This window comes from Urocitellus parryii, chromosome 7, assembly GCF_045843805.1.
Source record: "Urocitellus parryii isolate mUroPar1 chromosome 7, mUroPar1.hap1, whole genome shotgun sequence".
NCBI lineage: Eukaryota > Metazoa > Chordata > Mammalia > Rodentia > Sciuridae > Urocitellus > Urocitellus parryii.
In genome coordinates this window covers 34,276,625-34,303,571 of record NC_135537.1, presented here as the reverse complement: position 1 = coordinate 34,303,571, position 26,947 = coordinate 34,276,625, and the positions used below count along the sequence as shown (strand labels likewise).

At 44.0% G+C, this 26,947-nt stretch overlaps 1 protein-coding gene across 1 annotated transcript; it reads right to left on the bottom strand.

Annotated features, from left to right (window-relative positions):
• Positions 1-12,432: 12,432 nt before the first annotated feature.
• Positions 12,433-18,672, bottom strand: Klf10 (KLF transcription factor 10). The gene is made up of 4 exons (XM_026383907.2): positions 18,498-18,672; positions 15,453-15,686; positions 14,444-15,356; positions 12,433-14,008 (listed from the first exon to the last, which is right to left on the bottom strand). The coding sequence occupies exons 1-4, from the start codon at positions 18,531-18,533 to the stop codon at positions 13,749-13,751; spliced, it is 1,443 nt and encodes a 480-aa protein (XP_026239692.1). The 5' UTR covers positions 18,534-18,672; the 3' UTR covers positions 12,433-13,748.
• Between the last annotated feature and the right edge of the window lie 8,275 nt (positions 18,673-26,947).

The window sequence follows — 26,947 nt, the reverse complement described above, 5'->3', positions numbered from 1 at the left end:
ATAACTAAGGAAGAAGCCAGACATATAATAAAACAATGTCAAAATTGTGTGACATTTTTACCACAAGTTAATCTTGGAGTCAATCCTAGAGGACTGATACCTAACCATATTTGGCAGATGGACGTCACACACTTGCCAGAACTTGGAAAATTAAAATATTTGCATGTTACAGTTGATACTTCTTCCGGATTTTTGATGGGCTCCCTTCATGCCGGAGAAAAAACTAAAGATATTATAGCTCATTGCTTACAAAATTTTGCCACTGTGGGCGTTCCAAAACAGTTAAAAACAGATAATGGTCCTGGTTATACTTCTACCTCTTTTAAACAATTTTGCTCATCATTTGGCATTACTCACATAACAGGAATTCCATACAATCCTCAGAGACAAGGCATAGTCGAAAGAGCTCATCAAACTATTAAAAGTACTTATTAAAGCAAAAAGAGGGAATTGGAAAGGGGTATATATCCCACAAAGATAAACTTAAAATAACCCTTTTTACTCTAAACTTTTTAAATTTGGATTCATCAGGGCTTAGTGCTGCGGAAAGGCATATGTGTCCAAAAAATGTACATAAGCCTAAGATACTTTGGAAGGATATTCTAACAGGACAATGGAAAGGTCCTGACCCAGTGATTGTCTGGAGTCGGGGTTCTGTTTGTGTGTTTCCACAGGGAGAACAGCAGCCAATTTGGATTCCAGAGAGACTAACCAAAGCGATTTCTACAGACCAAAAAGAAGATGATTTGACTCAAATCCATAACAGCTGATATCCAGAGCTCCAGGTTGGCTATTCTTACATGTGCGACAGTGATTAACCAGGATGCTTTTTTCAATATCTATTTTATTATTGCCTTTTCCCACATCATAAAGTTCTATTTTATTTTTTGAGCTCATACAGACCTAGGTTAATGTTTTTTCTGATCAGTTTTAATTTTTGACTGTGGAGTTTTTAAACATTGCAATGGAGATTTCACCTGTGTAAAGCTATAAGACCTTTACTATTGTCTTATGTGTTGTACATTTGTGTGCACACTTGTGTTTTATGTTGTATGTTTGTGTGTACGTATGTCCGTATATCATATATGAGGAGCGCTTATGAAAAAATGGATCCAAATTTTTTTTTATTCACGTGATTTTAATGGTTTAATTTAAATTGGTTAAACAGCTGTTGAGGATTGTTTTAATATGTGTACAAATAAGGAGGTTAACAGATCTGTTTGTTTACTTTCACCTTTCTTTTTCATTATATTTAATAATTCTCTTCAGGATAATGTAAATTGTTCAGAAAATTGTTTTTTTAGTACCTGTTGGAATGTTACATAATTTTTTTTTAGCATCATTGCCAGAATTCCTATCTTCATCCCAGTGCCAGTGAAGACAAAGATAAAACCAAACTACAGCTTCTTCCATAGTTATCACAACAAACTGTATAAACTGATGCATTAATGAATAATAACTCAACAAGTAATGCTCAATCAAGGAGTCGATTTACTTTGGGAGGAAATGGACATATTGATGGATTCCTCTGCTTTGAACTGCTTGCAGAACTCTCCTGGACTATGTATCACTTGTATGCATTGTGAACTATCTGTTGGTGCAGCGAATTGTGGTAGTGCTGGTGTATCTTTGTTGATGGTGTCACCGGTGGTACAATTTTTCAAAGGAGCCGTCAATTGGCTTAGTGTCATGGCATTTCTGTATCCTCCTCCCTTCTGCTAGTGATGGTCTAAAATTTGGGGGCCAACAGAGGTGAGGCAAAGAACCTCACCCCCCCACTGGTGCAAAGGCCAAATTTGAGGGCCAACAGAGGTGAGGCAAAGAACCTCACCCCCCCCACACTGGTGCTTAGGCCTATCCACAAGTATGGCTGTATGCTGGACCGGTAGTCAGTGACGGTTATGATCCAATTGTAGTGGTACCAACCTAAGACAGGAGGCTGACGCCTAGAGGTCAGCTCATCTGATGATGGGTAAGGACCATATGTTGTATTGGACAACCTAACAGGCACAGTCCCTAAGCCACATTGCTTGTTGTTTAATTAAACAGAAGGGGGGAGATGCTGAGAGCCATAGCCAAGTAGGAATGATGCATGGCATTTTTGGTTGAAAGGTGATGCCAGCAAGCCATTGAGATGATAATGATTATGTTAAGATGTGCATTCAATTGGAGATTAGAACCCTGCTGTCTGCCTAAGCCTGCTACTTTGGAGCTCTTGTGGGAGCTCCATTGGTTGAGGAAGTGCGGTAGGAGGGAATTCCAGAGGAGGGATTTCCTGTTGGTGCAGTGTGTCCCGGGAGAAGGCCGTGTGCGTGGCATTCGCGGGAGGTATGGAAATAAAGCTTGTTCCTGCTTGAGTGGCTCATGATTTTGTGCCCAGCCAGACTGCGGCACTTCTCTGGGTGGACTAAGTAGTCACTATTGTCTTTGCCACAGGGCTTCTTTGTTCAAGAGCCAGTTATCTGGGACATGGTCCTTCTTTTTTTTTTTTTAAATATTTATTTATTTATTTATTTTTAGTTTTCAGTGGACACAACATCTTTGTTTGTATGTGGTGCTGAGGATCAAACCCCAGCCGCACACATGCCAGGCGAGCGCACTACCGCTTGAGCCACATCCCCAGCCCCGGTCCTTCTTAATTATACAAAGACAGGATGCCCAGTGTCACGGCAAGGAATTTTACAGGTCTTTTTGTCCTTCGAAATCAGTCACAACACCATCCCCCTTCAATATCTTTTGAGATGCAGAAACGATCCCTGGAAAGAAGGAATAAATTCTCTTGGAGCAAAGCAGCTTATAGAACAAAAGAATATCAGTCTGAATGCATTGTATAAGTCAAGGTTATGTGCTATAACAAATAATCCCTCAAGATGCAATGTCCTAAAACTACAAAATTGTACTTCTCATTCAAGCTTCCTCATTGTACTAGCTCTAGAATTAAGGCTGACTGGCCAGAATATTGCTGATCACCATAGTAAAGGGAAAGAGCTCTGGAGGGCCTAACACTGGAAGTTACATACTGTGGCCCAGATGCGAATACTATTTACATTCACACCCCATTGGCCAGACCTGAATGCATGACCCTGTCTAGCCACCAGGGGGAAGTGCAATGCTGTCATGTGTTTTAAAAGCATATTATAAAATATTTGATGACCTCAACATTAGACCTTTCCAGGGTTGGGGATCCAGGACCCTTTCTGTTCAAAAATCTTTGTTAGTAGAACCACACGGATAAAGAATAGAATGGATGATTAATATTATCAGAAGGCATCACAGCCAGGCTATAACTACAAACAGCAAGGGCCTGGACTGAACTTTTCTATTATACTAAATTTATTTATATATTTTATTTATTTGTTCTTTTTAGGTATATTTGAGAGTAGAGTATATTTTGACATATTATACATACACAGAATATAACTTATTCTACTTAGGATTTCATTCTTGTGGTTGTACGTGATATGGAGTTTAACTGGTAAAATAAAATTAAATTTGGAACAAGACAGGTGAGGTGGCACATACCTGTTATTCCAGTTACAGGGAGGCTGAAGCAGGAGGATCATAAGTTTGAGGCTAGCTTCAGCAACTATGGAGACCCTGTGTCAAATGAAAACTGAAAAGGAATAAGGATGTAGCTCAGTTATAAAGTGCCCCTGGATTCTATTAAATCCTCAGTACTTTAAAAAAATTATATATATATATAATTTTATATATATATATATATATATATATATATATATATATATATATATATAGTTAGTTAGTTAGTTAGAATGCAGAGGTTAGCAATTGAGACTGAACATGGCTTTTCTTTCAGGCCCTGGGGTCTGCTACCTGCCCTGTAGGGACACTTTGATGTTTGGATTAGTTATCTATAGTTAAATCTGAATTAGGAAATTATTACAAAGTGTAGTGGCTTACCACAGTTATACACATTCATTATCTGATGGTTTCTGTAGGTTAGGATTGGGGCTGGGGCTTAGCTGGCTGGTTCTGTCTCAGGCTTAGAGGTGGCAGTCAAAATGTCCATCTAAGGCTGCACATCACTGGACCAAGGCTGGGGGTCTGCTTCCAATGTGGCTGTAACGTGGTTAGTGTGATAGAGCTGGTTGTTGGCAGAAGGTCTAGTTTCGGACCATGGAGACCTCCCCAGTGACTTGCTTGAGTCTCCACACAGCGTGGCAGCTGGCTTTCCCTCAGTGAATGACCCAAGTGGAAACAAGTTGGAAACCACATGCTCTTTGACCTTTTCTTCTTTCTTTCTTTCAGTACTGGGGATTGAACCCAGGAGCGCTTTACCACTGAACCACATCCTCAGCCCTTTTTATTTTTTATTTAGCTACAGGGTCTCACTAAGTTGCTTAGGGCCTTGCTAAATTGCTTAGGCTGGCTTTGAACTTGGCGATCCTCCTGCCTCAGCCTCCTGAGCTGCTGGGATTATAGGCATTACAGCTTGAAACTTATTTTTAAAACAGACATGTTTCTTTCCCTTCCTCACTTCCTTCTCCTTTGTCATCCCCCCCAGCCTCCCTAATCTCAGGGGAAACAGTATTACCTTTCTTCCCCATCCAAGACAGTTACCTGTCCTTGAGCACACACCCATCATAGGAATGAAATAATTCAGATTTGGGAATGGCACCAGAAGATCCCAGAAATGATTATTTCCCAAATTAACAGGTGAATTACAACTCTGGACAGGGAACACCTTTGAGTCACCTCTTCAAAAGCCCCCTGTTCTCTCTGATGGGCAGAATCACAACCTCTGGGACAGGAGTTCCCTGTGTTTCTCCTTTGCCAGAAAAGCAATAAAGACTCTTTTTCCTTTTTCTCAAAACCATGTCCTCATTATTGGATTAGCATCAGGGACAAGGACCTAACTTTGGGCAACATTTGTGGTCCTCCTGCCTCAGCCTCCTGTGTTGCTGGGACTCCAGGAGTGGGCCACAGCGCCTGGCACCACAGTGTCTTCTATGAGCAGTTCTGGAAATGGCACAGTGTCATTTCTGTAACATCCTCGGGATCACACAGCTAAGCCCTTGTCAGAACAAGGGAGGCTTCACGAGGACAGGAGCACCAAAACAAAAATCACTGCCCTCTTAGAAGCAGGCACCACATGCCTTCATCCCAATACTGTGAACATTGAAATTTGACCTTCCTTTCCAACAGGGACCATATCATGACAATTGCTATCCTAACACTAGATTACTGGCCCTGGCTACAGGGGCCTTTTGTGTCCTGATACTGATCTGAGTAGTGACTATGCAAGGTCCATCACTGAATCCTGTAACCCTCTTCAAGTTTATTATCTTTGCCACAGTTTTCAAACCTAATTCTATCTTGGAAAGCAGATCTGATGAGCATTATAATCTCCATTTTATAGATAATAAAACAAAATCATGAAATAGTTAAATTGCTTACTGAGTGCATGATTAAGGTTGGCACAGAACTGATATCAACCCACAAGCCCCGTGACCCCAGGAGAAGTTTCCTTTCCCAAGGCCACCCTGTTTTACTCCGTCTGCTGGTAACAAATACCCAGTGCTTGTATTTATCTTTCCAATGAGACTGTGCAAACTAAAAAGGTGCCTTTTTGAAATCAATATTCAAGGTTCTGATAATCTAATCAGAGAAATAGGAAACTACTTCTACGATCACCTACCACTGGGTCATTTCTTTCTCATTTTGTGTTATTTCTGAACTCTTCTTTTTCTTCCCAGAATTTCATACTGATTTTTTTTCAAACCTAGGCGTTGCCTTCACTCATCAGTAACTGAGCTTAGAAATAAAAATTGAATTTTTCCAAGAAATTCTTTTTTTCAAAAGTATCAACTTTTTCTATTTTGGAGCATTGCCCCCTTTCAGCATCTTACTGCCAAGCGGGTTAATCCAGGTCAAAGAGGGATTGTTAGCATCCACTGAAGAGAGAGCTATGAATTTCTAAATCTCTGTCAAGAGCAGGATGCCAACTGGCAGTAGAAGCTTTAAACAACAGATAGCACCACTTCATTTTATTCTTTCTTCTAGAACAAGCCAAAGACAAGAGAGTTGTGCTTCTTGAGACTTTTTTTGTATATCAGTTTGAAGCCACATGATTTGGGCAGACCCCTTACACATGTGACCTGATCATTTCCTTGGGAGAAATATGTTTTTGTTACTCATGCTGATCCTTGGTCCCCTGGGATTTTGACTCAGAGCTCTGAGCATAAATTACTACCATTTTAAGACGAAGTTTGATGGAGTATCTGAGATTGGGCAGTTTATCATGAATTAGCTAAGTTCACACTGGAGAATCCACTCAAGCCCACCTCATTACAAGGTGAGCAAAGGGGACTTGGTGAAGTAGTGAACTCAGCTCATATATAGCTGCTTCTGTTGTACCTCTGCCCAAACTTGTGCTTGTTTGCTTTTTGTTGTTGTTGTTGTTGTTTGTTTTTTGGTTTTTGTTTTTTTGGTAGTGGCCTGAACCCAGGGGCATTTTACCACTGAGCTACATCCCTAGCTGTGCCCCACCACCACTTTTAAATTCTGTGACAGGGTTTTGTTCAATTTCCCAGGTTGGCCTGGTTGGCCTCAGATTTGGGATCCTCCTGCCTCAGCCTCCTGAGTTGCTGGGACTACAGGCATGCGGGGTTCTTGGCACACATGACAGAAAAGAATTTCAGCCTGAGCCAGACAAAGGCATAAACAGATTTATTTAGGAAAGTAGATACACATTCAAGGGAGAATGTGGGCTGTCTCAAGAGCGAGAAGCAGCCCTGACTTGGATGGGGGGGTCCAATATTTATGGAAAGGCTATAGCAGGGGCCAGATTGGAATTGGATCTAGAGTGAAGCTGCACAATTTCGCAGTTTTCTCTGCACCTGTGTATTTCCCCCATTTTTACAAGGGCGTGGGCCACGGGCATGCTGCTGAGGACTTACAGCTATGCTTTATCCAGCTCAATAACTTGTGTGTATTTCCTTTAAAATTCAGTATTTCTCTCTCATTATCCTAAATCCCTATCTCAAAATGATGAGTATCCATGCTTTCTCTCTGTTCAGCAAATGACCATGGCCTTTGTGTTTTCCTTCCCATTAGACTGGGCTTATTATAAAGGGGTCACCCAAACAATTAGATATGCAGGTAAAAGGGTAGGAGCCCTGGGTATCAAAACTTAGCAAAACTCTGTCAAAAAATAATAATAATAAATAAAAAGTACTGGGAATGTACCCACCCCCAAAAAATATATACAAAATCATTCAATTCCAGGTGGCTTCTCTTATCCAGAATAGGTGACCACTCTAGATGGGCATTCCAGTACATTCACTGCCATCCAGGTGTTGCAGGATATGGGCACCACAACAGTGCCAGGAAAATAGGATGTATTATACTTTCCAGGGCTTTTGTGTACATAATCTTATGTGAGTTTGTCAGTATCTCTGTGAGGTGAATAGGGCAGATGTGTTGTATTTGCTCCCATTTTTAAAGATGGACACTGAGACCCAGAATAATAAAGCCAACTTTCCCAAGCAATAAACTAGTCAGTGTAACTGAGACGGGTGGGCCCTTGGGGAGAGAAAGAGACGCTTACTAGATGGAGACCAGGATTTACAAGCATGACCAGCCATGCCCGTCCCTTTAGTTAGATGAACAAATCTTCTGCATACGCTTGTAACTCATCAACTAGAACAAAAGCATAATCAATTTAAATGTCACCAGATTCAAAGACTTACATAATATACTCGAAAATGATTTATGGATAGACTGCTTATCCAAAAAGGAACATTCTAATCAAACCCAAATATCAAATGATTGCCATGGGATTTGAGTGTCAAAGAAGATAGCCTGAGAACTTCTTCCCAGTAAGATATATGTAGTCAGAGAGCTCAACCTTGGGTGCATCACCATCTTCTCTTCTCTGGGAGGTAAGGGGTACCCACAATCTGCCTTTGAAATGCGGTGAACAGCAAGTTTTTTTTTTTTTTGGTGCTGGGGATTGAACCCAGGGCTTTGTGCATGGGAGGCAAGCACGCTACCAACTGAGCTATATCCCTAGTCTGGGGGTGTTATATACTTTTGCTGTCCTTAAATACATTAAAAATATCTTTGCTTGTGCCTTGTTTTCTGTTTTTTTTTTTTTGTACTGAGGATCAAGATCAAACCCAGGAGTTCTTAACCACAAAGGCACATCCCCAGCCATTATTATTATTATTATTATTAATTTTAATATTTAACTTTTGAGACAGGTCTCACTAATTTGCTGAGGCCAGCCTTGAACTTGGAATCCTCCTACTTTAGCATCCCAAGTTGTTGGTATTACAGGCTCTTTGAGAATTTTTATTGTTGTTGTTGGTGGTGTTTTCAGTGCTGTGGATTGAACTCAGGGTCCCATGCATGGTAAAAAAGTGCATTTGAGCTGAACTCCCCACAGCCAGCTTTCTTTTATATATATATTTTAGGTGTAGATGGACACAACACAATGCCTTTATTTTTATGTGCTTCTGAGGATCGAATCTGGGTCCCGCTCTGGGTAGGCGAATGCTCTACGGCTGAGCCACAATCCCAGCCCAGCCAGCTTTCTTTAGGAGGTTGGAAGGTGGAATGGTCCTTCCAGCAGTAGCAAAGAATGATGAGAGTAAGAAAAAAGCAGTCTTCATATTTTTATTGCCTTTGTCTGCCCTGGGTGTCATGGAGCTGGTGATATAGCAATAAGCAAGGCCCACAGGGTCCTTGTCTTCCTGGAGTTTTACAGTCAAGGGAAAAAAAGCAGACAGTAAGCAATTTCACTAAAGGGTAATGATTATTAGGATAGTGGAAATGTCAGGGTAAAAGGGCAGGGGAAGGGCTTTTTCCCAGAAAAAGAAATATATGAAGGTTCAGAGCTTGGACACAGAGTACAGAATAAGGTGGGAAGAGGAGTCAGAGGTAGTGGAAGCCTGTTGTGCAAGGACTTCAAGACTTACCCAGTGCAGGGAGCAGCCATTAGCCCCTGTGGTACCAAGCACTTGAAATGTGACTCGTCCCAAATGAGATGTACTGTAAGACTGGATTCCAAGATTAGTGCCAAAAAGATAAAAAATACATCATGAACAATTTTATATTGATTAGATGCTGAAACAATAATGTGATGGATGTATTAAATTAAATTAAGATGCTAATTTTTTTCTTTTTTCAATGTTTCTACTAGAGATTTTCAAAATTACATATGTAGCTCACATTATATTTCCTTTAGGCAGCACTGTGCTAAGCCATGTTTATCGTGAGAGCACTGGGAAGTTTTTGAAGTAAAAACAGGGAAGTGACGTGATCAAATTTCCTTTTTTTTTTTTTTCAGAAGCGGGGATTGAACGCAGGGACACTTGACCACTGAGTCACATCCCCATCCCTATTTTGTATTTTATTTAGAGACAGGGTCTCACTGAGTTGCTTAGTGCCTCACCATTGCTGAGGCTGGCTTTGATCTCGCAATCCTCCTGCCTCAGCCTCTGGAGCTGCTGGGATTACAGGTTTGCACCACCATGCCTGGCTCAAATTTCCGTTTTTTTTTTTTTTTTTTTTTTTTAAGTTTTGGATGGACACAATACCTTTATTTTATATATTTATATATGGTGCTGAGGATCGAGCCCAGGGCCTCACACATGCCAGGCAAGCACTTTACCACTGAGCCACAACCCCAGCTCCCTCAAATTTCCATTTTTAACAGACTGAGGTGAGGAGACAAGATGGCAGGAAGAAAAGACTAGAGGTGGGAAGCCCAAGGAGGATGCTTGCAGTGGTCCGGGTGAGAGATGCTGAGCAGTGTGAGTAGAAAGAACTTTTCAAAAGTACAATTACTAATACTCTACAGCTCTTATTTCAGCGAGAAAGGAGAGATTGAACCATATAAAATTCCCATCTTTGTAGATAAAAACTGGGCATGGTGGCTCAACCAGCAACTTGGCAGGTTGAGGCAAGAGGATTAGAGGTTCAAGGCCAGCCTCAGCAACTTAGTGAGGCCCTGATAGTGAAGTTCTGAGCAATTAAAAAATAATAATAATAAAAAGAGTTGGGGATGTAGCTCAGTGGCAAGACATCTTTGTATTCAATCCCCCAAATGAGAAAAAAAAATGAATAAATAATGAGGGAATTAGCATTTGCATGTTAAAATAATCATCACCTCAGACAAGATCCATAGATGGATACTACAATGAGTAGGGAAAAGGATAAGCAGATAAAGTTTTTTTTTTTTTTAATAGTACTCCCTCCAAATATTTAGTAATTTCAAAGAGAAAAGTAGTGAGTTTATAGTGGAAAATTCCAGCAGACATTACCTTGGCCAAGTGAGGTTGGCAACACAGCAATGCAGATCTTCCCCAGTATGATGTGCTGAGGGCATTATGACTCTGTGGTGGCTTTCTCAATTAATGCATAGCCTCAGTGTAATCATGGAAAAAATATCAGACAGATGCAACTTGAGGGGCATTTTGCAAAATTACTGACAAGACCAAGGAACTGCCAGACTGAAGAGAGTCAGGACAACCATGTGGCATTTGATATAATGGATTAGATCCTATAATAAGACAGTAGAAAAACTAGTGAAATCCCAGTAAATTCTTAAGTTAATAGTATATGATTAATTTCTTAATTTTTTCTTTCTCCCCCCCCCTTTTTTTTTTTTTTGCTTTTGATTTTTGAACCTGGGGCATTTTGCCACTGAGGCACATCCCTGTCCCTAGCCCTTTTTATTTCTTGAGACAGGGTCTTGCTAAATTAAGGCTGGCCTTGAACTTTCGACCTTCCTGTCTTAGCCTCCACAGGTGTGCACCACCATATCTGGCTTAATTTCTTAGTTTTAGTTAGTGTGCTATGGCTATGGAAGATGTTATCATTAGAAGCTGAATGAAAGATATAGGAACTAAGATATATATACATATAGGAACTATTTTTGCAAATTTGCCAAAGTCTAAAATTGTCTAAAAAGAATTGTTAAAGTGGCTGTCAGCAATTTCACCTAAATATGTCAGACAAGAAACAAAATTGAGGAACTAAACCTACATTAATACTTTAATATACTACATATTTATTTGTGGGCTGGGGATGTGGTTCAAGCTGTAGCGCGCTCGCCTGGCATGCGTGTGGCCCAGGTTCGATCCTCAGCACCACATACAAACAAAGATGTTGTGTCTGCCAAGAACTAAAAAATAAATGTTAAAAAAAAAAAAATTCTCTCTCTCTACATATTTATTTGTTTTGGGGCAACTTGTTTATGAACATCAGAGCCTGCATCAACATTTAAATCAAAAATACTCTTTTTGAATGATTTACTTACCAGATTCCTAAGGAGCTGGATGCACTGGCGCACACTGTAAACCCAGAGACTAAGGTAATCCCAGAGGCTAAGGTAAAATGATCACAAATTCCAGACCAGCCTCAGCAATTTAGGGAGACCCTAAGCAACTTAACAAGACCATTTCAAAATAAAAAGGGATGAGTCTGTGGCTCAATAGCAAAGTGCCCCTGGATGAAATCCCCAGTACTGAAAGAGGAAAAAAAAAAAATCTTAAGCAAAAACTCAGATGTCAGCTAGGATTGGGAAGAACACAGCAACAGATAGCAGTTCCACAAGGACTGAGCATTGGAATAGGCAGAGTCCTTCAACCATTTTCCTCCATCCCCATTTCTTGATACCTGCCACCATGAGTAACTCCAGGGGAGTGAGGCTGGTCCACATTTCCAATCACCAAATGTGCACATCTGTAAGGCCTCTCTCCAGCAGATGTGTCATATATAGGTGGTATAGTTTCCGAGAAAAGTAGCAACAGGTGCATAGATGACTAGAGACACTTGTCCCACAGATGGTGATAAGTGAGTACATGGCCCCTTACCATGGTGTTCAATAGCAAGCCAGACTCTTACTTGGTCAAAGGCTAACTTGGGCACTGTGCAAAATTATATTCCATAGACCAACTAGCTTTTACCACCCCTACTGTAGTCCTTCCTACTGATGAGTGACTAACAAGTATTTTCCATTTAAGTACCAATGTTTATTGTGTTTTAGGTGTTACTGGTCTTTTAACTAGACTCTTGGGATAACAGGTCAGTCTTTTCAATGGCCATAGCCGTTTCATTACTTGTAGTAATTACTTTCATTACTTGTAGCAGCCTTTTTATCTTAAATGCTACTGAACAAGGTTGCTGAAAGCCAGAGCTAAATCTCAACCTCAAATCATCAAGAATGTTTAAAAAATTAAAATGTGTTGGTTTCTTGGAACTGGATAACATGTCATCAACAACAGGGATACCCAGTCTCACTTTGTATACTAAATAGATCCATATAAAAGACATACTCCTACAGTTTCATATTTGAATGAAACCCTGAGAGAAATTCAGATACTAAGTCCTCAGATTGTATGAGTGATAAATATCAAGGTGAGAGTAAGAATGTTTTTTAGCAAATGCAACAAACCAATTACATATACCAAAGGAAATTCTTTATTGTAAACAAGATATAAAGTACAACAAAAGAAACATTGTGCAAATTATCATGAGGATTTTTTTTAATGGGAAAACTGTTTTCCAAGGGTCCCAGTCTTCAGAAATCTATACCCAACATATAGGAAAATTTTAAATGGGAAGATAACAGTGACATTTTCCACTATATATTTCAAACTTACTTTTGTTTTAACCACTGTGTATATCATCCACTATACAACAGAATATAACAGAAATACTGTTAACAAAAGTGAATTTTCTAATAATTTTTCTACCTACCTATTTCCACATCCCCAAAAAACTCCTATAAATTAACAGGACGTTTGTCCATGTGTGAATAATGATCACAAGCTTTCTAATTCAATAAAGCACACACCATATTCTCATAAGGGTTCTTCACTGATGACATAAGTCATCTTTTTCAGGAGTTATCTAAAGTTCTTGATATCCCTTCTTTACAATATATATTTTCATTTTCAAACTTTTTTTTCTAAACAAAGTGCAGTGTATCTTAAGAATCTACAGAAAACATGTTGGTATACAGTTTTCAAATCTACACAACAAACTGCAGGCAAACTAAAGTCCAAAGCATAATAAAATGCCTAAATACAGTCAATTGTTAAACTTTCAAACAAAAGTGAAAAAAAAATTGGTGCTACTTTTCAAAGCAATTAAATTAATGAGGATTCCAATTCTTTGGGCCCTCTTTAGCAATGTACAGCTGTTCAATTCCAAATATCAACAATAGTGTAAAATGATAGTTCTAAATATATTTAATAACTACATCCACAAAGTTGACTGGAAAGACTAGGAATAGCAAACAAGATAACTCTAGGAAAAGATGACAATATTTACCTAATAATACAAACTGATTTTCCGTCTCCATTCTGTACCGTAATATTTCTAGTCTTTATATTCTTGAAACCAGTGCTTTAGAAGAATCACATTGAAAAGTTGGTCTCAAGTATAAACAGCAAAAATAAAGTAACAAATGTGCACACAAATTAAAAAATCTGTGCTACCTGTGTTGACCTCATCTGAAACCTTCAAAAAATACTCAAAGGAATAAAAGCCCTCTCATCTCTCTTTTAAGAAATGAAACCTGCCATTCTGTGACCTGCCTGTGGCTGAAAGCACTTCTTGTCATCTAACCCAGGCTGGGCCTTCACCTCGGGCTGTGGGGCTTCTGCTTTTAGCCCCCACTGGAGGGCCACAGACTTGCAGTGGAAGCATTTGGATACCCCCACTGGTTCTTGGCTGTGACCAAAGTTAGTTCTGATTCTTCACCTTCCAATCTGTCACTGTGTGGGTGCAGGAGTTGGAGGGAGAGCAATGTCATTTAACTTGCTCACTTCCATTTGCCAATTTGGGAGCTTCTTGGCTGACAGGTGACGCCGGGCATGCTTCGTTAAATGGTCACTCCTCATGAACCGCCGATCACACATGGGACAGGCAAATTTCTTCTCACCTGTGTGGGTTCGCCGATGTCTGGACAGTTCATCAGAACGTGCAAACCTCCTGTCACAACCCTTCCAGCTACAGCTGAAAGGCTTTTCCCCTAAGACAAAGAAATCAAGAACACTATTACTATACATTTATTAAATCTTTAAAAATTAATGTTCAACCATATCTAAAGGTATGAGATATATTTGGAATATTAAGTTAATAAACTATACATTTTCAACTTTCACTCATCACATTTATGAAATTTCCCCTCAATAAAAGTTGAAACCAAAAAGGCTTTCTGACCTCAACTAAGGTTTAATGGTTTTAAAGATACTTTGTTAAAAAAACTACTCAGATATTTAAATAAAAATCATTTGAGAATAAAACAAAAGCACTAAGGAAGTCTTTCAGTGGACTTTGCACTGGTAAATCAACATCACCCACTGAAATGACTTCAATATGCCTAGTCTGTATTTATTATCTCATGTGGGGGGACACCTCTTCATTTACATTCATCTTAAAGACATAAACAACCAATGGTAGGTACCTGTATGTGTTCTCATGTGGGCCTTTAGATGAGAACTCTTAAAGTAGGTCTTGCCACATCCTGGATGGCTACAGATGTGACTTCTTATCCTGGATGAATCAATCTGAGGAGTGACTTTAGCTGCTGAAGGGGAAAAGCCAGGAGCAGGGGCAATGGGAGAGAGTCTGGTGCCATTGGGGCTCACCACTGGAGGCTTTGGGTTCTGCACAACAGGCTGGGGTACCACAAACATGACAGCGCCTTTGGGAACCTGAGTACCCATGAATACCACAGGGGGGCAGACAGCTGGTGGCTGGCTAGGTGGAGTGCTGGGAACGACTGTTGTCATGACAGGGTTGCTTGCAGGTAGGGGAACCATCTGACAGATGACGGGCATAGGTGGCACTCCCCCTGTGGATACCGCAGGTGGGGAGACCAACACAGACTTCTGCTGCGGGGAAGTGGGGGTTGGCTGAGACCTACAGATGACCGTCTCTGAGGAAGGCACAGAAAAGTCATAAAGTGCAGTGCCCGCTTTCTCATCAACATCTGCCACTGCATTTCGCTCACATTTGGATCTGTTTGGTGACACAGCTGCACAGGGTATGTTTTTTCTTGCAGCTTCAATATTTAGGTGGGTTCTTCTTCGAAAAGAATTGTCCTGATAGTTGAGGATGCTAGCTGCCTTCACAGGGCAGGATCGGTGGTTACACAGCTGGGCATCAGCTGTATGACGGATCACACTTGTTGCTTGAGCCTTGGGGAGTTTGGGGGTAGATACTGAGCTCTTCTCTTCCTCTTTGAAAGGTGCAGCACTGTGAGGCTTGGCAGTATCTGAGAATGATTTGAAGTGTCCAGTAGATGGCGCTGGTGCCATCAGATTTGACACTTGAGAAGGTTCAAAGTCAGAGGGACTGTAAGGTGGAGTCAAACACTAAAAAGAAACATACAAGAAATGGTGTGAGAAATTAAGAGTTAATTAGGTAAATTTGTAAGAAATAACACCCATCTTAAGAAAAGTAATACTTACAAATGCGGGGATTGTATGAAAATCAGGTGTCCCTGGAAGCAGATTCTCTTCCTCAGACATATCAGATACTGGTGTGACAGGTCTATTTTCAAGGTATTTCTTAAAATCAGACTTCCAACTGCAGCTCATTGACATAAGTGCTTCTACAGCTTCAAAATCACTTTTCTCTGCAGTTTTGTTCCAGGAATACATATTCTCTTTTGACCTTTCAGAAATCATTTCCATTCTTTCCTCCTATAAAAACAAAAAGATTAAAGCTCATAAGTGTACTTTGTCTTTCAAAATGAAACAGAGAAATGTACTAATGCTTTTTATTTTCAACTTGCACAACTCTCCAAGTTAGAATTTGAAATATATATTTTTCTAATTCCTACTCTAATACTTAGAAAGTTCAGCTACACTTGTCAGGTGACCCAGACTTCATGGTAATAAAATCTTTTTCATTCTTCTCATTTAGTTTGCACCAAACACTGATGTCCTTGTAAGGAATACCATACTACCATTAAAGGGACTAAGACCAGAGTTCTCAGTGCTTTGTGTTCCAAAAGAGAAGCACTTGACTTAGAAAAAAAAAGTGTCTTACAGTTTTTGTAGAGTAGTCATCTGCAGTAAGGATCAGACAACTAAGGAAAGTCTCTGCAAAAAAAGTTCTTTCTTCTCAACACTACAGGTATGCTACAAGGCCTGTGAGCCCAAACTTTCTTCTTATATAATGGACAGAGCTCTGGCCTGTTATGGGTCTGAGCTAATCAGGGATCACCAGGGTTTCTTCCAAGTGAAATTGTCTGAAAACGTGATTATCTTAGAGATCAAGTGAAATATGTGGGGAAATTTCCCAAGCATAATTTTAGTCAAGTTTCAACCTCTTCATGACTATGTACCCTTTTACTGGATCTATTTTTTTAACTCAATGCATTATTTGCTGGAAAAAAATCATGACCAGCAAATGCAATACTAAAAACTGGATAATCAGGTATTATTCTCAAAGCTTGTTTTAAAAAATGCATGATCCCTTCACACCGATATCCTAAGAAAATGAAATATCATTAACAATGAAATTGCATAATCAAGCTCGCATTTATGTAGGCTTTAATGGCAGAGTCTGTATATGTAAAAGCCTTCTCAAGACACCAATGCAAAGACAGGAAAAAAGGCAAGTAGGGGGAAGGAGAGCGTGAGCCGGTAAGAGGAAAGGAAGGGAAACCGAGGGGAGGAAAGGGAGTGGGGCGAGAGGCAGGAAAGGGAAGCGCGGGCTGAGACTCCGGTGAGGGAGGCAGACGGGGGGCGGAGGCGGACAGCGGGGGAGATCCTCGCTGGCGGGGACCGACGGGGCCGCCCCAACCTCAATGAAGCTGCCGGGTGAGTCACTGGGAACATTCCTCACCGCGCGCACGTCCCTGCGCCCCAGCCCCCGCCATTGGCCAGCCGGCCGGCGGCCCGGGCCCGGATTGGCTGTGAGGCCCAGGGCGGGGGCGTGGGGGAGGAGGGGGCGAGGCATGTGAACAAAGCGTGATCAGCGGCTGCTCGCGGCGGCTCAGGAAACGTGAACTGGGAATTGCCGCGCCGTCACCTTTCCCCTACTTCCTGAGCCGGGGCCCCCGCCCTTACGCCGGCGGGGAGGGGCCGTGGGTGCACCCGCCAACCACCCGACAGTGCGCGCCGGGCCGCGGGGGAGCGAAGGAGGAGACAGGCGGAGAGGGGAGGGGAGGAGAAGGGAGGGGAGAGAAGAGGGAGGGGCGGGGCGGCGCCGGCTCAGGAGGCGCCCGCCCCTTCCAGCTCTCCGGAGCCGCCGTTCCCTTAGGAACAGACAGCGAGGCCGAGCCTCGCTCCCGCCCCTGGCGGGGGCCGGGGCTGGGTCACTCGGGGACGAGGAGCTCCCCGGGCGCACCCGCTCCCGGCCTCCGCCTCAGCTGCGGAAGGAGGAGCTGGGTCCCCGCGGAAGCCTGGCCGCCGCCCTCCTCCCGCCCGCAGTCCCCGGGGAGCCGGCGGAGCCCTAGGCGCTTCCCGCCCACGCGGCCCGCAGGACCTCAGACCACCCCGTCTCTCCCCGCAGACGCGGCGCCCCCTCCCCGCGGTTTCCGGCAGCTTTCGCCCGCCGCCGCGAGTTCTCAGACGTGCACCCCCACAGGCCCTGGCTCCAGACGCTCGGCCCCCACGGCCCACAGCTCCCGCCTTGACACGCAGCCCCCGTGTCTCGCAGCCCCAGCTCCCCCGCCCACCTTCCCGCCCAGCTGCTGATCCTGTTCCCCCACCCTTCGACCCCGGAGGCAGCTCCCTGCCCCCTCCGAGGAGTCGTCAGAAGGCGGCCACCTGCCTTCGCCGGAGATGGGAGTCCCTCTCTGCCTTCGCCGGAGATGGGAGTCCCTCTCGACGTCTGCGGGGGCTCCTTGTCCCCCTAGGCGACCGCAGGGCCCGCGTGGCATCCCCCGCGCCGATACCGGGCGCCCCTTCCCCCAGCTCCGGGCTATCTGGCCATCTGCTGAGCAGCCCCCTTCCGGCGGTCCTCAGCTGGCAGTCTCCGTCCTGCAAGACTCCATTCAGACCCCCTACGAGGAGCAGCCTCCTTGCTGCTTCTCTGGACACCAGCCCCTCGAAAGATTGCGAGCAGCCCTTTCCTACCCTGGGTCGCTTTCCTGATGCAGACAGGGGTATCTCTCCCTAGAGCCAGGTGCAGGGTGCCCCCTTCCTCCTCTTTAACTCCCTTACATTTTCCCCTAATCTCAGTGCCAGAGCAACAGCCCCCTCCCCACTACCCCCTCGGGAGCCTCCCTAGGTCTCCCAGCGGAGCTGCCCCTGTTCCTCAGTACACCTAGGAGCATAATCCCTCTTCCCGGTCTCCAGGTCCCAGTCGCATCTTCCGACCCTCTCTGCAGCACACATGCCCTCGCTAATGCCCACAGCCTGCGAGCAGGAATTCCCTTCCCTAGGACTCTGCTACAGCTCAGATTATCAGGCGTGGCTGACGTCTGGGGCTAGGGTTCGCACCCCGCTAGTCCTCAGACACTGCAAGGAAGGGAAGGACAGGGGCATCCCCAGGTGACTTACCGCAGCCTGCTGGAGAGAAGCGCCGAAGTTGAGCATGGATGGCTGCCTGAACGCAGGCGACGAGGTGACTGGCTGGTGGGCTGCTTGGCTTCTTGGCCACAGACGGACGCACAGAGACACTCGACGCCGCTCCCGCCGCCGCTGCGCTCCGCGCCGTCTGCCCCCTCCCCATTCAGGTAGCCGCTCAGCCTGCCCCGCGCCGCGGGCGGGGGTCGGGGCGGAGCCTGGGGATGGCCAATCAGCAGCAAAGGTGTGTGAGGCACCGGCCAATGGGCTCCCGGGGCCACGCGTGATCAGCGGCTGCCCGGCAGCGTGAAGCTATGTCAGTGGAGCGTGTACACAACCCCCGGCAGCGTGTTCCCTCGGCTCAGCCCTGGGGAACTCCCGTGGCCACCTGACTCAGTGACGCCCCTCACCCCTCGCTACCCCTCGTCGCTTGTCTTCCTCCCTAGCCTGGGGTGGGGGTGTGCAGAGGGCGGGGGCCTAACGGGGAGGCGCGCCCAGGCACTGCGGAGGGCTGGGCTCGTGGGGGGGGGGGATGCCCGCTCCGCCCCGTCCCCTTCGCGCCGGGCCGGGTCTCAGCCCGCCACGGAGTGGGCGGGACGCCGAGCGGGCGGAGGCGGCCGCGGCTGGAAGCCAAGAGGCTAGAGCCAAGAGATTTGCATTGAAAGTGCCGTCCTCTTGTGCGTCTAGCGAGAAAGCGGAGCCCGATGACCAACTAACTGAGCTGCATATCTGGAGCATTTGCTAGGTTTTGCCTCGCTAAGCCGTGGGGAGCACCAGGGCCGCGCGGGTGGCGGGGAGCCCTGTAGTTGAACAGACACCTGCTCGCGCACCCCCCGCCCACACTCGGCCGCCGGCAAAGGCTTGCCCTCCCCATCTGCGGCGCCGGCAGCTTTGCCAGCTCCTGCCCGCCCCGCCCATCCCTCCTCCTGAGCGACCGAGAGGCTGGCTTGGGGACTGCAGGAAGCCCCGGCAACAGGGCCAGCGGCATAGCCGGGAGCCTAGACCCGTTTTTTTTTTTTTTTTTTAATCTTTCTCAGTAGCGGACACTCCGTTGCGAATAGGGTTTGATTTCGGTGTAGTCGAAGTTTAAATTACAGTCTACAAGCTGTTTCAAAGGTAGACCCCACTTTCCTCACCCCACCCCCACCCCCTGGACGGGGGCCTTCGGAAACGCCCTGCCTGGAAACCGCGTTGTGGGGATGGGGTGAGGAGGAGCCTGCAGTCTGAGAGCGCCTGGAGGTAGAGTCCCTAGCCAGGTCTAAGACACATGCCGCTCCCCCCCCAACCCCCACCCTAGCCTTATCCCCCAGCCTGCCTCTGACAGGCTGGGTTTCTGAAAGGAAAATCGCCTGTGTGTTGCAGCGAGGGCAGAGGCTGGGAACTCCCAGTTAGACAGCCGTGGCTCTGGTTTGGTTCCTTATTCACCCCTCCCCCCTTCCTTTTAACCATTTGTGCGGGTTCACAGCAGCTGTTGGAGAACAGGGCAGTGATAACCCGGCTTAAAGCAAACCGGAGGTTTATCTTCTCCTCTGGACAGGCCGATCCTGTCGGGATTCATTGCCCTTCCTGCTAGCTGTCTAATTTCTCTGCATAATTGAAAGGCTAATAATGCAAGTCCTCCTTTCCCAATAACCTCAGAATGAGCATAGAATAGAATTATTTTTCTTAGAAACTGATAATCTATGAACATCTTCCAATGGCTCCTTCTGGTATGCCTAAAGCCCAAGCTAGCCAACAGTAGTAATAATACCATTGGCCAGGGCCAGAGAGGACCCGGGTGGGAGATGAGAACTGAGTGATTCCCCCTGTCACTGCCTCTCCCGAATCTGCTGGAGGAGTGCCAGCTCAGCAGCCCAGGCAGCTCTTCCTGCTTCCCTCCACCCCATACCCCTGCTTCTGTCTGCAGGGGTGTCCCTCCCTGCAGGCTTCCTTCCGCTTGGGCTGTCCCATCCTGTTGATCTGAGCCTGAGGGGCTGGAGCAGCTGGCCTGGGCACCTGCTGCAGCAAAGGAAGCTCCTGTGTGTGCCCAGCCGGCAGGCCAGCCTTCCTTCCTGTCAGGGAGCTGCCTCCCTGGGGTGGCGACGCCAGACCCTCCAGGCCTAAACCCAGTGCCTTCCTCAGGAATGTGGGGCCTGCAGCATGGTGTCCCAGGATGCTGAGCAGCTGGGAGCATTCATGACTTCTGGGAGTGATTCAAAAGAGGAAAGAAAAGAGAAAGGGGTAGGAGGAACAGGGTGGTAGTGGCACAATTTCTAGAGATCCAGAGACAGCGGTCCCTCAGGCACCTCAAACTCAGTATCACCAAAACTAAAATTGCTGTTTCTACACCTGCATAGGTTCCTTGTCACCCATCCAACATTCACCTTCCTCCCTCAAAGCCCCGGGATCCAGTTAGTCCCCAGGTCCCTGCAGCTTTGCCATAGAAGTGTCTTTTCTTACTATTTCTACCCTTCAAATGTTGTTCCAGGTCAATCTATCTTCAGATCTTGCCTGGATTAAATGTCCTGCAATCCCCCTTCCCAATGTCCACCCACACACCAGCTGTTTTTCAGTGCCCGAACTCCTTACCAAGAATGGCTTTATTAAACCATAATCCAGTCATGACACTCTCTACTTAAAAATGATCCTTGACTCCCATTGTCAGCAGATAAAGGGCCATCCCATCCTGAGCTATTAGTCTGTCCTCAAGTATTCTCCCAATCCTTCCAACCTCATCTTCCACCCAGACCTTCCCTTGCCCACAGCTACAGCCCATGACACCTGTTTCTCTAGCATGTGGTACATTTTCACATCTCTATGAGATAAACACTGCATTGCTTATGCCTTTGTTCATTAGTCCACCCCATTCAACAAGTATTTGTTGAGCATCTACTATGTGTTTTAGGCACTGCGACGACAAAAGCAGTGAAGTTAGGTCCCTTTTCTAAAGAAGCTTGGATGGGAGACAAAGACAAGTAGAATTTACAGGACATGGTATGAGACATTGGTTTTCTTCAGAATTCAAGGAGAGGTCATAGTGTCTTTGGCACCAGGGATTGAACCCAGGGGCACTTAACCACTGAGCCATGGCCCCAGCCCTTTTTATATGTTATTTAGAGACAGGGTCTTACTGAGTTGCTCAGGGCCTCCCTAAGTTGCTGAGGCTGGCTCTGAATTTGGAATCCTCCTGCCTCTACCTCCTGAGCCACTGGTATTACAGACATGCCCCACTGTGCCTAGCTCTCCCCAGTTGATCTCTAACCTGGGAGAGTTGGTTGGAGGTAGAGAGTAGAGAACCTTCAGGATGCTCTGAATTATCTGGATTACAATTCAAGAGGCAGGGTGAAGTGCTTAATCTTTAAGGAAAGCAGCCCAGAATATAAGGGGCCTTTGTGTGCCATAGGGATGTCAACTTTTTTTTTTTTTTTTTAATGTAGAGCTTTTATCCCAAGGACTCCTGCTAACAAGTGTTAGCAAGGGATGATGGCATAGGGAGCTCACTGTGGCCCAGTGTTAAGAATGGAGCTGAGGGTGGGACTAACACCAGTGACAAGGCTTTTGAAGTAACATAGGCAGCAAAGATGAAGCCAGCCTGAACTAAGAAAATGATAGCAGGCGTGGAGAGGCTGGAACAAAGATTTCAGGAGCAGGTGGGATCTGGTAACTGGATTGGGGCACGAGGAAGAGGAGAGTATTGAAGAATACTGCCAGGTTTCTTACTTGGTTCACTAGATGAAACAGGACACCACTGTCTGAGAAAGGGTAACAGAACAGTAAGTAGCTTTGGGGGATAAAAAATGCCAAATTGGTTTAGGACACACAAAGCTGAGGTTACCTGTGAGATATCCAAATAGAGACATACAAGAGGCACTTGCAGTTTCAGGCTGGCTGGAAATTAAAATTCGGTAGTCTTCAGGGTAGAGTGGCAGTTGAAGCCTGGGGAACAGATGAAATCCTTCAAGAAAAGGAAAGAACCAGAGAAAAGCAGAGGAGTAAGAGTGAGCATCTGGGGAATGCACGTGGAGGAAGAGGGAGACAAGGGTAATACAGCAAGAACTCACGATTTTCTGGCCTAATATGACAGAGAGGAGAGGAGAGGAGAGGAGAGAGAGGCGAATGAGAGCTGAAAGTGGAAGTGTCAGTAGGAAAAAAAAAAAAAAAACACCTCTCACTGGTGATATTATTATCATTACCATGATTGTTAAGCTCATTTAAATTTTTTTTAAATCTTGAACTCTCTATGTTAGATGAATTATTCCTGAAGATGTCCACAACAACTCCTTCTGCCTGCATAACCTTTAGTATTTCTGCAGCAAGAGGGGAAATCTGTTTTCCCACCCCTTGATTCTGGGTGTGACTTGCTTTGACTGGTAGAATCAGGGTGGTGCTGTGGGACTTGAAGGTCTTAGGACTTTGAAGGTTCTGTTTTCACCCCCTTTGGAATCAGCCACTGGGCAGGGGAACTCGGGTTAATTTGTAGAATAATGAGAGACTAATTGGAATGACAGTAGCCACGTAGAGGAAACCAGGGCACCCTGACCAACAGCCAAATTCCACATGTGTGAGAAGGGCCACCTGAGACCCTGCAGCTGTCACACAGGCCCAACTGATGCTACACGGAGCAAAGATGAGCCATTCCCTGCAGACTCTGACCCACAGAATCATGGACAATAAACAGAAGAGCAACCCAGGAGGCATTTCCTGCTACCTCCACAGAGATTTTTTGGGCAGGAGTGGCCCAGGGGTGGGGGTGGGGGTTGGGGGGTGGGCTATTCTGCCAGAGATAACTGAAACACTGGGTATGTGTTTGTTTCAGCTCTGGAGACAGTCACAGTTTTCAAAATACTCATTTTTTAGAGTAAATTATCTAAAACATCTGGGGGCAATACCCAGAAAGGAGGACTAGAAAGATTGAAAAGTAGAAAAGGAAGAAAAATTGGACACAGAAAAAAAAATATTATAACTTAGAGAAATGGAGTGTGGAGATCTGGAAGGAAAATCTCCCTCACTATCTTCAAGCACTCTAGTGAGCACTCTGAGAGGGAAATGAACTTGTAATGGAAAGGGGAGAGCTGACCTTGAAGGAAGCCTGCTATGTACTGGTTGTTGATTAGCCAAAGAATATGGAAGCCTTAATGTGACCTACCCAATGAAGTCGATGTTATAACACATTAGTATTTGTTGTTGTTTTGTTTTGGTGAAGAAATTAAATTCCTCCACTCTTCATTCTTCCTTTTTATCTCCCCAAAAGGTGAGAAGCCAGTGAGTTGGTTAAGTAGCTCTTCAAGGTTCTAAGTGCAGTAAGAAGTAGTTTAACATTTTGAGTTTTACAAAATGAAAACAGCTGTATTGCCTTATCTTTTTAAACAAATGTAAAACATGTACATCAGGAAAAAAGAAAAAAATAATGCAAAAATTAAAAATCCCCTATGAGCCCTCTATTCAGAATTAACTATTATTAACATTTTTATGGGTGTATTTTCAGATTCTGCCCTGTCTTATATTTCCCTCTTTATATATGATATAAAATTTTGCACTGCAGACAAAAATTGCTATTTTGTAATGTGCCTTTGTGTGTGTGTTTATGTGTTGCTATGCATTAAACTCAGGACATTCAGTATGCCAGGCAAGACCTCTACCACTGAGCTACTACACACCTCCAGCCCATGAATCTCTCTCTGCACATCAATTCATTATCATGAATCTCTCTCTGCACATCAATAATTATGAAGGTAAAATTCTTAGCATGAACTATCATTTTCTCTTAAGTAATTTCCATTACTTTAATTTGTTCAGAATCCTGTTATTTTTGCCTAATATTGGAGATATAAAAGGAGTGGTATTTCTTTTTGTTTTGTTTGTTTATTTTGTCTTTTTTTGGTACTGAAAATCAGACCCTGGGCCTTGTGCAAGCTAGGCAAATGCTTTACTACTGAGCTACATCCTTGGCCCTTTGAATTTTATTTTAAGACAAAGTCTCACTAAGTTGTCTAGGCTGGCCTTGAATTTATGATTCTCCTGCCTCATCTTCCCCAATTGCTGAGATTCCAGGTATGCACCACCACACCTAGTTGGGATATTCCATTTCAAAGGCTCTGTCTTTGTGGACTCAGATCAAGAGTAAAATGTAACAGAGGGTGAGCTGGGCATGGAGGCCTATGCCTGTAATCCTAGTGAATTGGAAGACTGAGGCAGGAGGGTGGCAAGTTTCCAGCCAGCCTCAGAAATTTAGTAAGGCTCTAAATAACTTGTGAAACTCTGTCTCAAAATAAAGATTTGGAATGTGGCTTAGTGGTTAAGCTCCCTGAGTTCATTCCCTGATACAAAAAAAAAAAAAAAAAAAATGTTTTAGACTGGTGAGTCACCAGTAGAAATTAAGGTTGATGGCCCCTCTGCTCTGCAAGTGTTTTTTGTTGTTGTTGTTGTTGTTTTAATTTTGAGATAAGTTCTCCTTAAGTTGCTTAGGGCCTTACTAAGTTGCTGAGGCTAGCCTTAAACTTGTGATCCTCTTGCCTCAGCCTCCCAAATTGCTGGGATTGCAGGCATGCACCACCATGCCCAGTGTGAAAGGCATTTTTAATTGAAATCTAAATGTTGAGGAATCTTTAAAAAGGGCAGGGGCCATGCACACTCTCCCTTGGGGTCCTCTAGCCCACATTCCTCCAAACCTGGTTGTGGAATGGAGTGTAGTCTGCTCAGGAAATCCTTTCTCTCTTGAAGAAAGAATGCAGACCCTTTTGGGTTTAAATGCTATGTTGTTACTGATAACATATAAAACCAATATAGAGAGTGAACCACACCAATCCCAAACAACCAAAGACAGACTGGAGGTTCCAGAATCTGAAATTGTCCTTTTATTTGTTTTTTTTTTTTTTTTTTTGCTATTTCAGGTATTGAACCCAGGGGTGCTCTACCACTGACCTACATTCCCAACTGTTTTTATTTTATTATTTTTTGAGACAGGGTCTCACTAAGTTGCCCAGGCTTGCCTTTAATTTGCAATCCTCTGCCTTAGCCTTCCAAGTTGCTAGGATTCCAGGCATGTGCCACCATGTAAAATGATGTTTTTAAAGTTTAATAAATTTTAATAAATGCCTTCTCAGAACGTTTTTAGGTTCATAAAATGAAGTTCATAAGATTAACAAGGAAACCATTTTACTGATATTCTGTTATAAAATATAAAAAAATGAAATGGTACTCTTAACACTATAGTGCTCTTTTATTAAAATATTTAATAACAAGATCTAGAGTAGGTTTAATAACTGAAGTAATGTTAAGGTTGTAAAGAGCATAAATGAGATTTGGAGGTGTGCAATAGCTATAATACAATATGGGAATATCTGTGATTTCTATCAGTGACAAGTCACAGTACTACCAATGCTACTGTGTTTTTTTTCCCTATCATTATAGTGAAGAAGATGCTGTTTATTTAAAGTTTAGTGAAAATAAAGATGTTAATTTTTTCCCATTCCGTTTCACAGGCCCCCCTATATTCTATCCTTGGGAACTGGGGAACTCCAGGTTAAGCCTCTTTGCTTAAACTTTTAAGAAGAAAAATGGAACTGGGTAAAGTTCACTCAGAAGAGATGAGACCCACTAGTATCTCCTCCCACCACAAATTCAATGAAGGTCTGGCTGTTCCCTATCTTAGTCCCTTTGGGTTACCATAACAAAATGCAATAAACTGGATAACTTATAAACAAAAGAAACTTCTCCAGTTCTGGAGGCTGGGATGTTCAAGATCAAGGTGCTAGCAGATTCAGTGTCTGGTGATAGCCCGCTTTCTCATGGATGGCACTTTCTCACTGTGTCCTCTAATGGTTGAAGGAGTAAAGAAACCCCTAATCACCTCCAGAAATGTCCCACCTCATACCATCATCTCAGATAAGGTTAGGATTTCAACATAGAAATTTTTGGAACAAAAACATTCAGAAAAAGCATCTTCCTAACTCGAACTTGCATTGAAAGCAGAGGAGAGGGGCTGAAGTTAAAAGCCTCAGTGAATGCTTTTGGTCTCAAGCAGGCAATTTGCACCCAGCACCCTGAAAACCACAAGAATTGGAAGCCTTACCTCCAATGGACATTGATGCATTCAAGAGTATAGTAATGAACTCTTCCTAGGTGTTTTCCTATTGGAGTGAGGGAAAATGGGGCATGGAGAACAGGGCATTAAAACAAAATATGACCTTGAGAGACAGTTGCAGAGTCTGAAAAAATATATGTAGACATATATATATATATAGTAGTTGGACACAATATCTTTATTTATTTTTATGTGGTGCTGGAGATTGAACCAAGCGCCTCACAAGTGCTAGGCGGTTGCTCTACAGCTGAGCCACAACCCCAGCCCTGAAATTTTTTTTAAAATTTTAATTTATTTATTTATTTATTTATTTATTCTAATCAAATAATTAGGCATATATGACAGCAGAATGCATTTTGATTCTTTGTACACAATTGCAGCC

Bases quoted from the DNA above. Each gene is read 5' to 3' on its own strand.
- Klf10 (XM_026383907.2), bottom strand. From the start codon at position 18,533: ATGCTCAACTTCGGCGCTTCTCTCCAGCAGGCTGCG. The intron at 15,687-18,497 runs GTAAGTCACCTG...TTGTTTTTATAG, and splicing joins CTTCTCTCCAGCAGGCTGCG to GAGGAAAGAATGGAAATGAT. The intron at 14,009-14,443 runs GTACCTACCATT...TCTTTGTCTTAG, and splicing joins CCACATGAGAACACATACAG to GGGAAAAGCCTTTCAGCTGT.